Source organism: Phyllostomus hastatus, unplaced genomic scaffold, assembly GCF_019186645.2.
Source record: "Phyllostomus hastatus isolate PE091 unplaced genomic scaffold, TTU_PhHast_1.1 phas_scaffold_60, whole genome shotgun sequence".
Taxonomy (NCBI): domain Eukaryota; kingdom Metazoa; phylum Chordata; class Mammalia; order Chiroptera; family Phyllostomidae; genus Phyllostomus; species Phyllostomus hastatus.
This window is the reverse complement of record NW_025334038.1, coordinates 14,363,396-14,380,942: the sequence shown is the minus strand read 5'-3', so window position 1 is coordinate 14,380,942 and position 17,547 is coordinate 14,363,396. Positions and strand designations below refer to the sequence as shown.

At 41.3% G+C, this 17,547-nt stretch overlaps 1 protein-coding gene across 2 annotated transcripts in view; it reads left to right on the top strand.

The window, feature by feature from the left end:
* ERCC3 (ERCC excision repair 3, TFIIH core complex helicase subunit) overlaps positions 1 to 17,547 on the top strand; it is a 35,888-nt gene that overhangs the window by 15,516 nt on the left and 2,825 nt on the right. The window contains exons 9-13 of one of the 2 annotated variants that reach the window (XM_045826016.1): positions 228 to 412; positions 5,004 to 5,206; positions 10,539 to 10,635; positions 11,703 to 11,820; positions 15,887 to 16,005. In XM_045826016.1, coding sequence (XP_045681972.1) covers positions 228 to 412; positions 5,004 to 5,206; positions 10,539 to 10,635; positions 11,703 to 11,820; positions 15,887 to 16,005 — 722 coding nt within the window. Of the gene's footprint in view, positions 1 to 227; positions 413 to 5,003; positions 5,207 to 10,538; positions 10,636 to 11,702; positions 11,821 to 15,884; positions 16,006 to 17,547 lie in introns of both variants that reach the window. The other variant, XM_045826017.1, reaches the window with a different exon arrangement.

The window sequence follows — 17,547 nt, the reverse complement described above, 5'->3', positions numbered from 1 at the left end:
GTACCAAAAGTTTGCCAGTTCGATTCCTAGTCAGGGATATACCCCGGTTGGGGCGTGTACGTGATGCAACTAATGGATGTCTCCCTTTCCCCCTCTCTCCCTCTCTACTTCTTCCATTCTTTCCCTCTTCCTGTCTCTCTAAAATCAGTGAACATATTCTTGGGTGAGGATTAAAAAAAAGTTTTTAGAAGTTTTTTAACAGTGTGAATCACCAATTGTTTCCCCAGCCAAGATGTTTCGACGGGTGCTCACCATTGTGCAGGCCCACTGCAAGCTGGGTTTGACCGCAACTCTTGTCCGGGAAGATGATAAAATTGTTGACTTAAATTTTCTGATCGGGCCCAAGCTCTATGAAGCCAACTGGATGGAGCTGCAGAACAACGGCTACATTGCCAAAGTCCAGTGTGCTGAGGTAGCTGTCCCCTTCCTTGCAGTCTCTCAGGGAGAGGCTCTTTCATGGTTCAGGGGAAGTGGACTGTGTCAATTTCTTGTGGGTAGCTAGACAGGTCATGACCTGAGCAGAAGGGCTGCCGCCTCATGCAGTCCTGTCAGTCCCCTGTGAGATAGGTGGTGTTCTGCCATGTCACAGATGTGTGAAGCAAAATCACTGTCTAGGGACATACAGTAAATGGTAAAGTGAGGATGCTAGTCCAGGCTGGCTCTGCTCCAAAGTCCACGCTCTTCTTCCTTTCTGGGGGTGGCTCAGGGTGTTCTTGTGTGGGCATTCATCCAGGCTACCCCTCAGTGCCAAAGCCTGTTGGTTTTGATACCCCCAGAAGGCACCTATGGCCTTGGTCATTTCATTGCTAAGAATATGTTTTCTCAATATTGTTCTATAGGGAAAACTGGCATAGGTATATATTAAAAGTACATCTTCAAAGGTAAGTCTTCTCAGAAGGAAATACAACATCTAAAAATGACTGGCATCTAAAATAACTTTCTGGAATCCTTTCTGGCATCTAAGAATGACTGTCATTCAGTAGTTAGAGTGGCCTTTGTCATGAAAGGGTAGAATGGGGCCTTTTGGTTAAAGGTGAGTGTGAGGACCCTGTGCAGATAGACTTACAGTGTTGCAAAGCTTCTTTACTTTTTAGTTGCATCTTTGTAATCACCACCCATCTTATGAGACAATTGCCAGAACCTTGGAGGACCTGTTCCTCTCTAGTTGCATCTCCCTTCTACCTGCCAGGGAACCATGGTCTTGGAGCTTAGGTTTCTCATTTTCTTGCTTTTCTTTATTATTTTACCTCCTGTGTATATTTTCCTAAACATTTGTTGCTTCATTTTACCTTTTTAAACGTATATATATATACATATATATATATATATACACACACACACACATATATATATGTACACACACACATATATATATAAATAGAAACAGGTTATGTATATATTGTATGACTTCTTTCATTTGCTCTATTTTTATTCGTGTGATACATTATTTTTTGATGATGAATGTAGTTGTTCATCCCTTTGAATTGCTCTGTAGTATTCCATTGTACAACTATACTGCAATTTGATATGTAATAGGATATTACACAGCAATAAAAAATAAAAATCTTTTCCAATGTTGACAGGAATTTGGGTTGCTAAGTTGTTTAAAATTTTTAAGAGCCTTATCAAAGTTTAATTGATGTTCTATAACATTTACCTGTTGTAAGTGAATATTGTGATTTATAACTTTTTTGATTATAGTTAATGTAAAGAGTTGTGTAGCTGTCCCCACAATCTAGTGTTAGAATGCTTCCATTACCTCCAAAGTTCCTTCGTGACCATTTGCATTGAATCTCTGCTTCTACTCCCACCCTAGGCAGCCAGTGATTTATTTTGTCTATAAATTTGGAGCTTAGTTTTTTTTGTATTATGACAATATTTCTGCAAATGTTTTTGTACCTGTTTCCTTGGTCCCTTGGGTCACAGATTTTTTTAAAGCAGTGGTGTTCACACTGTGGACTGGGATCCCATAGTAGATGGTGACATCACTTTGGTGGGTCATGATCAGGATAGAATAGAATTTACCAGAATGCATAATATGTATTGAGGGTATATTTATATTGTTTCATAAAACTCTGTGTGTATATGTGACTGTTTAGTTTGTGATGTAAAATAATCCAAGATTGAAGGCCGCTACTCTGGCAGATACACCCAGAAGTAGCATTGCTGGGTCAAATGCTCTGTGGAGGTTTACTTTACTGGTCATGTCATGGCAAACATTTCCGAAGTGATTGTACCAGTTAACATTCATCAAGGGCAAGTGAGGTCACTTCACATCTCTTCCAATACTAATATCGAATTGTTTCCTTTAATTTTTGCTAACATGCTAAGTGTGGAATGGTATTCTTTTATGGTATTAATTTATGTTTTCCTCTTTTCATATATTTATTGGCCATTTGTGTTTCATATTCTGTAAAATGTGGGATTTTAAATATTTTACTGTTGGAAAAGAATTGCTGTGATTATAAAGAACTAGAAACTCTAATGAAGACATAACAGGATATGACTCAGGTAACCAGAAAACGTTAACAGCAAAACTTATGGATTTGAGCTCAGCATGCAGTCTGGCATGTAGTGATGGTAGCTAGGTCTCCAGTGGTGGCTGCCTGAATAAATGGTTGTGGTGATTACACAGAAATAGCATTGGTCACAGCTGAAAAGTCAGAGTTGGTTCTAGTGCAAGGCTCCAAGAGGGTCATTTTTATTTGTACACAAGCTTGAGAACTTGAAAACTCATGGCACTTCAGAATATTTGCCTGAGTTTCTGTTAGCACAGGGACAGGGCCTAGCACAGAGGAGGCCCTCAGGAATGTTACTGTCATTCTTATTTGGATGCTCAGATTGTCCTAGATGTGACCAGTGGGACTATATTTAATCTGGCTTTTTTTTGCCAGTTGACATTTTCCCATCATTCTTTCAGCACCTCTTGCTTTCTGGCCCAGCAAATATATTTCTTCTTCTTTCTTCTTTCTTCTTTTTTCTTCTTCTTCCTTCTTTTTTTTTGGTAGATTTCTTAAAAAATATATTTTATTGATTATGCTATTACAGTTGTTGCATTTTTTCTCCCCTTTATTCCCCTCCGTTCTGTACTCCTCTCCCACCAGCATTCACCCACCTTAGTTCATGCCCATGGGTCCCACATATATGTTCTTGGGCTTCTCCATTTCTCATACTATTCTTAACCTCCCCCTGTCTATTTTGTAACTACCATTTATGCTTCTTATTCTCTGTACCTTCTCCCCCATTTTCCCCCTCCCCCTTCCCACTAATTACCAACCCTCCACATAACCTCCATTTCTATGATTCTGTTCCTGTTCTAGCTGTTCGCTTAGTTTGTTTTTTAAGGTTCGGTTGTTGATAGTTGTGAGTTTGTTGTCATTCTGCTGTTCATATTTTTTATCATCATCTTTTTTTTAAGTAAGTCCCTTTAACATTTCATATAATAAGGGCTTGTTGATGATGAACTCCTTTAACTTGACCTTATCTAGGAGCCCTGTATCTGCTATTCTAAATGATAGCTTTGTGGGATAGAGCAATCTTGGATGTAGGTCCTTGTCTTTCATGACTTTAAATCTATCCAGCTTCTTCTTGCCTGCAAGGTTTCTTTTGAGAAATCAGCTGATAGTCTTATGGAACTTCTGTGTAGGTAACTGTCTTCTTTTCTCTTGCTGCTTTTAAGGTTCTGTCCTTATCCTTTATCTTAAGTAACTTAATTATGATGTACCTTGGGGTGTGCATCCTTGGGTACAACTTTCTGGGGATTCTCTGGGCTTCTTGGACTTCCTGGAAGTCTACTTCCTTTGCCAGATTGGGTAAGGCACAACCCACATCATTTCATTGTGGCACTGTATGTGGGGAGGGGTCCACAAGAGAAAAATGGCGCTTGCTCTGCTCTCTGCTGACTTTCAGTCACTTTCCCTGCTTCACACAAGGGAATTGGGCCCTTCTGGTGCTGATTCCTGGGCGGGTGGGTTTGTGTACGTTCTAGGATCCTGTGAGTCTCTCCTGTGAACTCTCTTCTGAGACTGGGAGTTTCTCCTGCCACCTCAACCCCCACAGTTTTTTTCATTCAGAGGTTTTGAGGCTTTATTTCCCCATGCCGGAACCCTGGATTATAGGGTCTGTCTTGCTCCTCAGTTGTTCGTCCTGGTTCGTCCATGTGCAAATGTGGGACTGCCTGCTCGGCCAGCTGCTACCTCGCCTGGTCCTTGAGCCTCCACCTTGCCCACCCTGGTCTTCCAGACACTGCCTTTCCAAGCATACTTTCCACCCTGGCTGCCCATCTCCACCCCTCCCTACTGGTCTGAATGAATGTTTCTTCTTTAACTCCTTGGTTATCAGACTTCCATATGGTTTGATTTTCTGGCAGTTCTGGTTATTTTTTGTTTTTAAATTATTTGTTGTCCTTTTGGTTGTGTGAGGAGGCAAAGTGTATCTACCTACATCTTCATTGTGGCAACTCAGCAATATATTTCTGACTCATCTGGTACTTGTTCTGGCCCTGGAATTAGCCATTTTCCATGGAACCTTTCAGTAGAAAATATAACTTACAAGCCAAGATCTGGTTGTTAGGTGTGTTCATTGCCACTAGGATATCATTTCTAGGCTTAGTCGATAGAGTTGGGAAGTGTGTGTGCAGTACTCTATGCAGCGCTGTGTCAACTCAAGGGAAAGTGTGATCTAAGGGAGAGGGATCACTTGTATCACAGGTTGAGAGTCTGGTGCTTTTCACTTGGAGCTGGTGTTAAAATAATTCCCTGGATATCAACACATTTAAAAATCTTTGTGTAGTAATTAACGTGTTCAAGTGCCCTAGTTCAGCCTTAAGTATGAGGTCTTGTGTGTATGTGTTTGTTTACAGTTATATTGAGATATAAGTGACATACCATTGGTTTTGTTTTGATTTGTTTTAAAGTTAATTGTGCCAAATAAATGATCTTCAAGTTTCCAACTGTGTGATGTTTCAACTTGCAAACTGACTTCTATTTCTTATTGTATCTCAGGTTTGGTGCCCCATGTCTCCTGAATTTTACAGGGAGTATGTGGCAATCAAAACCAAGAAGCGAATCTTACTGTATACCATGAATCCCAACAAATTCAGAGCTTGCCAGTTCCTGATCAAGTTTCATGAAAGGAGGAATGACAAGATTATTGTCTTTGCTGATAATGTGTTTGCCCTAAAGGAATATGCTATTCGGCTGAACAAGTAAGAATATCTTTTTGTGAGAGTGCAGAGGTGCCGGTTTTTGTGTGTGTGTGTGTGTGTGTGTGTGTGTGTGTGTGTGTGTGTGTGTGTTTCAAACTTTCAGAAACTTGCTAGGATCTCAAGGTCTGGTTCTGTGGCCCCAGTTCTAGGAACCAGGCCAGACAGGAGCAGCTGCTTGGAGTCAAAGGTTAGAGTGTGGAGAAAAAGAAACATGGTCACCCTGAACCCAGGGAGCAGAGGCTAGAGTCATGTTGCTTTGGAACTGGGCTCCAAAGGTGGGCATAAGTTGGCATCAGGAATTTCAGGCTGAGTGAGCACTCTAGGGGGGGAGGGGTAGTAAGGTCAGACTGTATGAGCTAGGAACCAGGAGGGCAAGGCAGACTGGACCAGCATCTCACGGATGGCCTGGCATTGAGAAAGAGCTTTTTAGGAAAAACACCTAGTAGAGTCATCACCAACTCACAGCCCCACCCAGATGCCTGTGATTAAAGCCTACTTCAGTGACACAGTGCTGTGAGTGTAGCAGAAGATAAAGCCCTATCTGAAGACAGGCCTGAATTTCTTTTGTGGCAGTAGGGATGGAGAGGGAAGTATGCATGCAGACCAGCTTCTTTTTAGCAAGCTATGATTTAATCCTCACTGTAGCCATAGAAGGTCATTTCATTGTTCCCATTTTGCAGATGAGAAAACTAAGACACAGAAAGATTAAATTTCTTAAATTTCTAAAATTATAACTTTTTTCAATTTAGAAAGTATTTTATTTTTATCAGAGTAACATTGATTGTTATGAAAAATAGCAGTTCCTGTATGTCTTCCTACTCACAATTCCTGTTCTCCAGAGACAGCCACTTTCAACTCTTTTCTCTATTTACCTTTGTACTTCTAAGTAATAATTTACCTAGCAGTTTCTTGATTATTAATTATAGAAAGCACCTTGAACTTTCTACTATAAAAGTTTAGGATTTAGCTTTCTTGCACACACTGCTACCCTCCCTCATCCTCCTAGTGTGTTTGGGGGTAAGTTAGTATTCAGCATTAAATTATTTTGACTATATGTATTGTCCACGCCAAGGCATATATAGTGTAGTATGATTATATATATATATTTTAACATTTTTTTAAAGATTTTATTTATTTTTAGAGAGGGAAGGGAGGGAGATAGAGAGAGAGAGAGAAACATCAATGTGCGGTTTCTGGGGGTCATGGCATGCAACCCAGGCATGTGCCCTGACTGGAATCGAAGCTGCAACACTTTGGTTCACAGCCCATGCTCAATCCACTGAGCTACGCCAGCCAGGGCTGATTACATATTTTTTAAATTTGTTTTTTCTGGCATTAATATTGACTTGCCATTGCTTTTGCTTGTTTTTTTTATATACTTAACTACTGCTCTTTAGACCCTTCCTGCAACCATAAACTCCCTCTCAGGAGGGTGAGACACATTAGTTCTTCTTTTCTTTCTTTCCCTGGGGGAAATGTTCTGAACAACTTCTCTAATTTTCTTACCTTCTTTCCCTACCAGCATTTCATCCTTCTGCTCTGGGACCAGGGATGCTGCTCAGCCATAATCCTCCTGTCAGTTCCCTATGCCTCTCCCTGTGCTGGAGCCCTTTTCTGTATCTCTAGTCTCCTCTTTCTTGGTCACTCATTTTGAATGAGCACAACCTCCAGTAGTTCCTGATGAAAGGTATATAGGAAGAACATTTTAAAGACTGTTCTTGCAAATATATTCACTCAGCCTTACACTTGATCATTAGCTAGACTGGGCCTCAGAATGCTGAAGCCAGGACTCAGTCTTGTTGGGACTTCCAGTGCGGCACTCAGAAGTCTGATGCCCTTCTGATTCCTCTCTCTATGTGATCTGTTGTAGTCATCTGTTTCCTTCTCTTAGGAACCTTTCAGGATATTTTTTTGAGATTTCAAAACAAAATGTTTAGTGTGATTTTCTTTCATTGTAATGTGCACTCATTAGAACCTTTTATATGGAAACTCATGTTTCAACTCTGAGAATTTGTGTTTTTCCTTGTTAACTCATCTTCACTGTTTTTCCTGTTCTCTCTCTCTCTCTCTCTCTCTCTCTCTTTTTCAAGTCCCTGATGGTAAGATGTTGGATGTTCTGAACAACTTCTCTAATTTTCTTACTTTTTTTCCTCCTTTGTCTTCCAACCCTTCTGTTGAAGATTTTGTTAATTTGCAACAGTTCTTTATTGCTAACTGTTTTTGTTTCATGCATACAATGTCTTTTCTGGAACTCGTAAAGCTTTTAAAATTTTCTTCTGTTCCTTACACTGTCTCTCCCTTTTTCAAGTTTTATTGTTTTCGTTGTTTCACCTCTGTCTTCAGAGCCTTTCTGATTTTTGGTAATCCTTGGTTGTATTTTCTTGTTTAAGAGTCAGTCACTAAAAAGCTGAATGGCCTTTCTGTATAGTTTAGTGGGTTAGCCCACCTGTGAACCTCAGAGTGGCATGATTGGGCAAGAACCTGGTGCTTCGTTAAGAGATTGCCAAATGCAGTATCTCTAGGTCTTTTTTCTTGGGTAGGACATTTTCTCCAAAGAGGGGTCTTCTGGTCCCTCAGATATAGCAGCATGTGGTGGGAGAGGGAGAAGGGGTTTCCCTTCATTTTTCACTTTTAGTCTTGCCTTTGTCCTCAGCTCTGCCTGAGTTTCCTAAGTGCAGAACCTCCTTGTGAATCTAGAAAGTAAGCCTCCAGGTTTCTGCCAGGTGGGAGGAGGTATGCCTGGCTGCTGGGACTGGAGCCCTACACTACTCCTCATCCAGATACTTTGCCAGTCCTTCTGTCTGCAGTCCTGCCCCACAACCCAACTTTCAAAGCACCTAGTGACTGTGTTCTGCAAAGAAGAGGGCTTGTATTGTATTGACTTTCCCTCCTGCTGGCTTGGGTACCCGCTTCCTCTAGTTACTAGATCTGTTGCCATGCCTGCATCCATCTGTGTTTTGACTACCACAATGTGTTCACCCTCTGCTGTTACTTCACTTGTTCTCTTTGTCGTTGTGGGTTTGTGTCTTTATTTTAAGATTTTATTGATTTATTTTTAGAGAGAGGGGAAGGAAGGGAAAAAGGGAGGGAGAGAAACATCAATGTGTGGCTGCCTCTCATGTGCCTCCCCACTGGGGACCTGGCCTACAACCCGGGCATATGCCCTGACTGGGAATCAAACCAGTGAGTGACCTTTTGGTTCACAGGCTGACACTCAATCCACTGAACCACACCAGCCAGGGCTGTTTGTGTCTTCTTAATCCTTTACTGTCATGTTAGTGTCAATTTGAGAAGGGCAGCAAGACAATGCATATGTTTATTGTGTCATATTGAATATCTGTCCTCTCCTTACCACTCCCCCGCTGCCGCCCCCCCCCCCCTTTTCAGTACTCCGTCTACATTCTTCCTGGAGCTTCTTCAGGTGTCCTCCTTCACGCTTACATTTGAACACACCTGAGGCTTGTCTTTTGGTTGCAGCCTCCTGAACATCTTCTGGGTGAGGGACACTCGTTGGCCTGGCACTGTGGAATCTGAGCCTGTCTACCACAATGAAGGGCAGTAGCTCACAGCTCTCTTATGGATACTGGAAAGATCATTTCAACTTGTACTTACCTTCTTTTTTGTTCATCTGACCTTTAAATTTATGAAATACTTTTGTTTGCCTTGTTTCTTGCTTTAAAATGATCTTATGAATCTTGGGCAGTTGCTTCATTCAGTAGGTTAGGACTGATTTGGGGGACAGGGGGAGTCTCTGAGCTTCTGGTTTATCCTAGCCTTAATAAGAAAGGAATAGGTGTCACTAAATTACTTCACAGGAGAGACTGTTGGGTTATTTGGTATGTGAGGTAGTAAGAAGGACATCAACTGTGGAGTCTGACATGGTGGACCTGACTCTCAGCAACTCTTCTTAATAGCTCTCTGACCTCAGGGGTGTTGTTTACCCCTCTCAACCTTCTCTTTCTCTCTGTCATGTTGACTTACCACTATCCACCTCAGAGGATTCTTGTCCCCGACATCTAGTAGGTGTTCAACAAATGGTAGGGGTTCTTCTGAAGGATGGTCATCCTTCTGTTTCATTTCTCATACAGGGGAATGAATCTTTAGAAACTTGGGGTTTACCATCCTGTGACTATTTTTTTCTGATGAGGAAGGAGAAAAAGAACCACCTAAAAACCTGGGTATTGAGAGACAGGCTGTCGAGAGCAGTGTTTTCCAGCCTTTTTCACAACATGGCACACATAGAAAATAACATAGAAGATGTTTGGTGTCCTGAGCACTCTAGTATAACAGGCTTACAATGGTTGAGGTGACCAGAGGCCATCAACCTGGAGTGTCTGTCTGTCCCAGGCCCTTCCCAGCTTCCCCATGGGCAAGAGTTTTTGCTATTCCAGGTATACCCATTACTACTTTGTGGCACAGGATTGGGAAGCATGTGGAGGATCAAAAATTGTGCTTTCTGCCTTCCATGGGCACTGCCCTGGGATGGTTAGTGGGCCTGGGTGGTGGAACATTTACACTTGGGTTTAGTCGCCTCAGACTGTTGCCCCTCAATCACGTATACCTTGGAAAAATGAAACCTGTCTTTTATAGTTCTGAGGACTGTTGGCAGGGATGGATGGATTTTTTTTTTCAACATGGTGTCCAGCTCAGTGTTAAGTGTGGGTGGGACCTATATATCTGGTAGCTGTCCTTGTCGTTATCATCATCATCATCTCCACCATACTAAAGCTACAGAGACCAGGTCATTCCATGAATAGTGCAGGAATGGCATTGCCAGATCACAGGAGGTGATGGATGACCACTGAGTCTGCCAGATAGGCTTGTGCCCTTTGGCTGAGAGCTGGGAATTAAATAGAAGGGTTTTAAACATAGTGTTATAGGAGGCCAGAAGGCAAAGGTCTAGAGGTGGCTCTTTGCTCCTTCCTACCCCTTTCTTGGAGAATGCTTGTGTCATTAGGAAACACTTGTTTCCAAACAGCAATGTTTTCTTTTCTACCCCATTGTGCTTCATGAAATCCAGGGAGTATAGACACTAAGCTTAGGGCTAGAGATCTTAGTCCAAAAACCAAGGAAAAATTAAAGGAGGAAATCCTCAAGAGAATGGTACCTTGAACCTCGGTTCAATGGGGAAGAGATAAAGTGTGTGTTGTGTTTTGGAAGAGGAATAGGGAGGGTGTATTGCCACTCTTTCTTATGGTTCTCTTCCTGATACTCTTGAATGACGGGGCTTCCTGGGAAAGAGTACTTTGCAGAAGCTCCTACTTTGATGTACTTTCAGGAAAACTGAGGAATGATTCTGTGGTCTTCCTAATACAGCTTTGTTCTTCTCTAGACCCTATATCTATGGTCCTACATCTCAGGGAGAAAGGATGCAGATTCTCCAGAATTTCAAGCACAACCCCAAAATCAACACCATCTTCATATCCAAGGTCTGTGTGACATGCATGGTGGTGGTGAGGATTGCCAGCAATCCTAAAGCCTAGGGGTGGGGGGCAGTGAATTGGTGTTTGTTGAAGGAACATCATTCGTCAGTTTTCATTTCCACATGTCTGGGTAGTAGAAGAAACAGTAGAAGAAACAGATATACAAATATTATGTATTATGTATAACCTATGCAGTCCTTTTGCTTGATGAGTTTTCCCACTTCTTTTTGGGATGCAGGAATTTTAAGCTGTATTTTCTTTATAAAAGAGAAAAAAGTTCATCACCTACTCTGACAAAAGTAGGCATTTGGGTGAAATTCTCTTTGTGGAATTGGAGAGGCCTGTGGATCACTGGCAGCCTTTGTCCTGACTCCTGCTGTGCCTTGGTGATGGGTGGTGAATGTAAACACAATGCAAAGGCATGTACATCCAAGTTGGTGATGGTTTTAATTTGCAGTCAGAAGCTGTGGTGCAACTGTTTAGATCAGTCATTCAGATTAGGATAGACCCAGAGCCCAAAAGAAATAAGATTTACCTATAAAGTGATCATGACTAGGTCTGTAAGTACCAAACTTTGATGTCTATGTGGGAATTTAGATGGTTGGAAGCCCCAAACTGAGGCAGCTACCCTGAGTAAGAATCGAGCCCAGTGAAGGCAAGTGACACCCACTAAGTCACATGTATGACATGTACAGCTGGTCTCAATGGCATCTACTGAAGAGTGTAGATGGTTTTAGGCAGGCCTGTTTGTGTAATAAAAAATAAGAATTGCTTACAGAAAGTCTCTGTTGATAGGGCCCTCTTGTGTTTGGGCCCCTAGCAGCCCACACTGGGAATGTGGCTGAGACAGACAGTGGAGACTGGAGATAGTTTTCTAAAGGACAGCTCTCAGGAGAATTTGCTCTTGTTCTTAGAGGCCTGCCTGCATCTGAAAGACCCTGGCACAGAGAGAAGAAAACAGTAATTGTTTTCCTTAATTACCCACAGAGCTTATTTAAATTTGAGACCAGTTGATTTTTTTCTCTGTCTCATATAAAAACCTTCCCAGATACACAGCTGCTTTATTTCTATAGGTGGGTGACACATCATTTGATCTGCCAGAAGCAAACGTTCTTATTCAGATTTCATCTCATGGTGGTTCCCGACGGCAGGAGGCCCAAAGGCTAGGGCGAGTGCTGCGAGCCAAAAAAGGTAAAGGTGGTCTTCCCCCTTCTTCTCTGGGGTCTCTCCATTCTAACTACCTTGGATAGGAAGAGGGTAGGGCTGAGCTGCCAGTGTGTTTGTGATGGCGAACTTGTGCTGCTGGACTAGGTATACTCTGAGGGAGGGACTCCCAAAGCAGGACCAAGATCTTCTTGGCCCTTATTTCTTATGCCTTGAGGGTGGATATGTGTGTGTTTTCAATGGCAGCTGCCTGGAACTCACGCAGATGCCCTCTAAGCTGAGCTCTTATATTGGTAGATAGTAAGAGGATCCAGACAGCAATCTGCATCATATAGACACAGAAGGGAGAAAGCACAGCTGGGCCACCAGTGCAAGTGTCAGAGCTGGAACTTGTCCCCTGAACCTTAACTTAGGAGTGACGGGAGGGCCTAGGGAGCAACTTGAGCAGCCACAAGCGTATGCTTTCCTTATAACCTGTGAATTGTGGTGCCCTAAGTGGCTGCTTGCATCAAGGGTGTCAGAAGCTCAGTGAATGAAGAAGCAAAAGGCATGGATACTCTGCTTGTTAGCTGTGATTAAAAACAACAACAACAACAAAAAAACCCCAAACAACTCAGGTTTCTTTTTTTTTTTTTTAAGATTTTATGTATTAATTTTTAGGGAGAGGGGAAGGTAGGGAGAAAGAGAGGGAGAGAAACATTGATGTGAGATAGAAACATTGATTAGTTGCTCTACGCCCCTAACTGAGGACCTGGCCTGTAACCCAGGCATGTGCGCTGACCGGAAATTGAACTGGCAACCTTTTGGTTCACAGGCCAGCGCTCAATCCACTGAGCCACACCAGGGCATAGAAAACTTAGATTTCATTTGCAGGCACGGTAGGGACTGACATTGCTGCTCAGACATGGCATTCTCCTGGGACCAGCCAAGACCTAAGACAAGTTCACAGGCCCTGTCCTCAAGGAATTCACTTATCTTAGGAAGCACCTGGACTGGTAGGATGTTTGAAAATGACAACATTTAGTGGACACATGTTGGAATTGTACTGTATTTGATTATGTTTAAGAAGCAGCTAATTGACTATGCTTAAAGTGGAGAAGAGGGCACATTAGAAATAGCAAGCATAGGCTTGGGTACCAGACCAGTTGTGTGACCTGGGCAAGTAATTTGCCCCTCTGAGCCTTGATTTCCCATCCAAAGTAGGAGTGACAATCCTATCTTGCAGGACTATAGTGAGGAACGAGACTTACATAACAGAATATAGTTTGCTGCTGGATAAATTGTGGCTTTTATGAAACTGACAAGCATACCTTGCTTGAGTAGCATATGTGAAAGTAATTCGTTACTTTCCTTATTCTTCACCAAGAAATTGTATACACACACACTTACACAATTTGAAAACGCCTTTGAATTAGATTTAGAATTTTGTTTTAAAATACTATTTGACTTGCCCTGAGCGATGTGGCTCAGTTGATTGGGTGTTGTCTGTCAAAGCAAAAGATCACAGGTGATTCCTGGTCAGGGCACATGGCTGGGTTGCAGGTTCAGTCCCTGGTCGGGGCGCATAAAAGAGGCACCTGATCAATGTTTCTCTCACACATCGATATTTCTCTCCCTCACTTTGTCCCTCCCTTCCCTCTCTCTAAAAATAAATAAAATCTTAAAAAAGGGTGGGGTGGCAACCCTTATGCCTGCTGTTGGTGTAATTATAAATTAGTATAGCCACTATGGGAAACAGTATGAAGATTCCTCAAAAAATTAAAGATAGAAGTACCATATCGTCCAGTAATTCCACTTCTGGATGTATATCTGACAGAACTGAAATCAGTAGGTGGGAGAAAACTGCACCCAAAGTTAACTGCAGCCTTATTTACAATAGCGAAGACATGCTAACAATCTAAGTGCCTTGACATATGAATGTATAAAGAGAACATGGTGTATATATATTAAAAGACTATTTAGCCATAAAATAAAAAGGAAATCCTACCATTTGTAACAACATGGATGGACCTTGAGGGCATTATGCTAAGTGAAGTAACTCATATACTATAAAATCTCACTTATGTGTGAAATACCGAGAAAAAAAAAAACAAACAAATCATAAAAAAGAGTTTAAATTTGTGGCTACTAGAGGCATTGGATGACGGTGTTCAGAAAGGTTAAACTTCCAGTTATAAGGTAAATAATTACTGGGTGTGTGTGTAATGTACAATATGATGGCTATGGTTGTAAAAAGAAAGATATTAATGGAGCCACTTTAAAATGGAGCTAGAGCTGTCATTATAGAGGAACTGCCTTGTACGTCTTTTCAAACCTTTGGATGTTAAAACAGGGCAAAATAACCTTTGGACTGGTTTTAAAGCAACCTTATGTCCTAAAAAACTGTTTTCAGCGATTACAAGAAAGCAGATATGATGACTCCTGGACTGAAAATTAAAAACATTATTTAGAATTAACATCCCTGTGTTATGTTATTCGCACCTGTAGAAAGGTCTTCCTTCTGTTGGTATAATTGTTTCCCTTCCCTTTCTCATAAACACTCATTGCTTTAGTCTTCTAACCTGAGCACTATTTGGGCTTCTACCTGAATCAGTGCTTCCTGAAAAGCTATTCTTTTTGATTTTAAATAAATGGTTATTGCCTCTCACTGTGGCCTTTTATTTTTAGGTGGACATAGTTAATGTTGCTGTATAGTATATTTGAAAATTGCTAGGGGTAAATCCTACAAGTTCTTCTCACAAGGAAAAACATTTGTATCAGTAAAAAATCATGGATGTTAACCAAATTTATTGTGGTAATTATTTTACAATATATGTAAGTCAAATCATGCTGTGCACTTTAAACTTACATAGTCTGTATGTCAGTTTTATCTCAATAAAATTGAAAGAAAAAAGAAAAAACTATTTGAAGTAGATATTTGGCCCCTTTGCATCTTTGAGTTCTTATAAGACTAGGAAACAATTGATTTCAGAAGTAGTATACCAATACTTACGGAAATTTGAACTGTGAAACATAAATGTTTAGATTTTCCTGAAAGATCAGGTTTTATAGGCTACAGTATTTTCTGTCCTAGTTTCTGTGCTAATTCTGTTCTAGGTTTTCACACTGAGCTGTTTTTTTTTAGCAGCTTTCTTGAGATATAATTCACATACCATACAACTGATCTATTTCAAGTGTACAATTCATTGGTTTTTAGTATATTCACAAAGTTGCATAATTATCACCACAATCTATATTTAGAATATTATTATCACCCTCAAAAGAAATCCTTCCCCATTACCAGAATTTCCTCATTTTTTTTATTGCTGAATGATGTTCCATTGTACGGACATACCACGTTTTATTTATCCATTCATCTGATAAATAATCTGGTAAATGGATATTTGGACTATTTCTACTTTTTTGGCTCACAGAATATATTATGTAATTTATGTGCAAGTTTTATGTGGACTTAATGTTTTCAGTCCTCTCGGCTATGTATCTAGGAATAGAATTGCTGGGTCATGTAGTTACTATGGTTAATATTTTAATAAACCTCCAGACTGTTTACAAAGTGACTGTACCATTTATGTTCTCACTAACTATGTACAAGGGTTCCAACTTCTCCACATCCTTGACAACAACTGTAATAATCTGTCTTTTAAAAATTTTAGCTATATTAGTGTGTATCTCATGGTGGTTTTGATTTGTGTTTCCCTGATGACTAATAGTGTTGAGCATCTCTTCAAATGCTGATTAGCCATTTCTGTATTCTCTTTAGAGAAGTGTCTATTCTGATCCTGGACCCTTTTTGTAATGGAGTTGTGTTTTCATTATTGAGTTGTAATAGTTCTTTATATGACCTAGATACAAACTCCTTATCAGGTATATGTTTTGTAAATATTTTTCCCATTATGTTTTTTTTCTTCCAATTTTTGGATGGTGTTCTTTGAAGCACAAAAGCTTTTAACTTTGATGAAGTCCCCATACAAAATTAGGGCAATCAACTCCTGACCACAAAGCTCTCTCACTGCATTACTTGCTTCTGAGCCCTGGAACCTTAGTTCTTGCATTCTCATGGCTAATGTTATTCTTTTTCCTGCCCTCTCCCCAGGAATGGTTGCAGAGGAGTACAATGCCTTCTTCTACTCACTGGTATCTCAGGACACACAGGAAATGGCTTATTCAACCAAGCGGCAGAGATTCTTGGTAGACCAGGGTTACAGCTTTAAGGTATGTTTCCATTTAGTCTCTGGTCATAGTAGGACCATAGCTTTTTTTTGTACTCAGGCCTCCAGGAAAAGTGGGGCCATGGTTAGTACCAGCATGGGACAGAGCTCAGACAGGCATGGAACATTAGGGGACTGGAGGCCTTGCCTGCTGTAGACTCCCTTTATCTTTGCCTGAATTGCAGGGTCTATGAGGGAAAACATTGTGCAGGATCCCCTCATTCCCCCAGCTTCCCACAGTGAATGGTCAAAGAATGGGACCTTTGAAGCAAGAGGCTGGAATCTGCTTATTAACATTTTTTAGTTGTCTTATGCAAAAAACATTAGATGTTGGTGGGGAAATATGTAAGGCTAACAGAACTTGAGGTACTCACAAACTGTGGCCCTCAGTATGTTAGTGTGAGACCCTGGGGTTACTTTCCTAAGGGGTAGCGCTCCAGGTGGCATGGACAGCTCTTCCCATAGTCAGCCGGTGAGCCTGGGCCTTAGTGGGCTTCACAGACATGATAGCCATCCAGTGTACTACAAATCAGTTATTTGAATAACTTGGGAAATTCTAAAGCTTTGGCTGTCATTTGCTGAGGCATTTTCTTTCCTGACACAAATAGTAGGTTATATCAGGATTTAGTGTCCCAATGGGTTTTTATTTGTGGAGTTGGATGGAAGATGCTGGAAGAAGGGGACTAAAAGGACCTCACTAGAACTTGGGTGTGTAGGTTCCCAGGTTCTTGATTTGAGAAACACTGTAGGCTGTCTTATACAGGTGCTTTAGTTAGAGATCCTATTAGCCGTGGACAAGAGAATAAGGTTGTCTGACACTTCTTTTAGCCAGAGACAGTGACACTTTTCAGACTTCTTATGTTGGGCTAGAGGATAGGACTCTTGGGGCAGTTTTTTTGAAAGATTTGCATCATGACCTTTTTATATATCTGTAAAGTATGCACTGTTGACAGCATTCATGACTCTTGATCCCTGGGAGAGGTAGGGTGGGAGAAGCGCACTGAGTTACGAAGTGCTGTGAGTTCTTTGAAGGGTGACATTGATAGAAAGGCACCTGATGTATAGTTTCTGTGTTGGTGGCAGCTGTCTTCATCTTCTTTGCTTTTTGTGCTGCGGCTGAGAGCAGCCAGGTCAGACTCTCCAGAGTCGGGACTCTCGAGGGGTGGCCAGGTGAGGGCAGAGGTGTCCCACCCATATCTGTAATCCAGATCTGGCCACCAGAAGGGCTCAGCCAGATCCTTGCTTTAGGAATTTTCTTTCAATTAAAATTATGAGAAGAATTAGAGGGAAAAAAGTCCCCTTTACATAAATCAGTCTAAGCTTACTGCAGGGCTAGGCAGACCTTGTAGTAAGTTACCCCCAAAGAAATGAAAACCAAATCTCCATCAGGCTGTCATCTTGCTCTTTTAAGAAAAACCTTGTAAATCCATTCTTGACATTTTGTTTTTTGAAAGTGCTCCCCCTGCTGGAAACCTTGGGTCCATGCCAGGAGGTTGAAGACCTTCTCAGGGGCAGCAGGCAGTGCCTTCCAGTCTCTGGTCCCTTT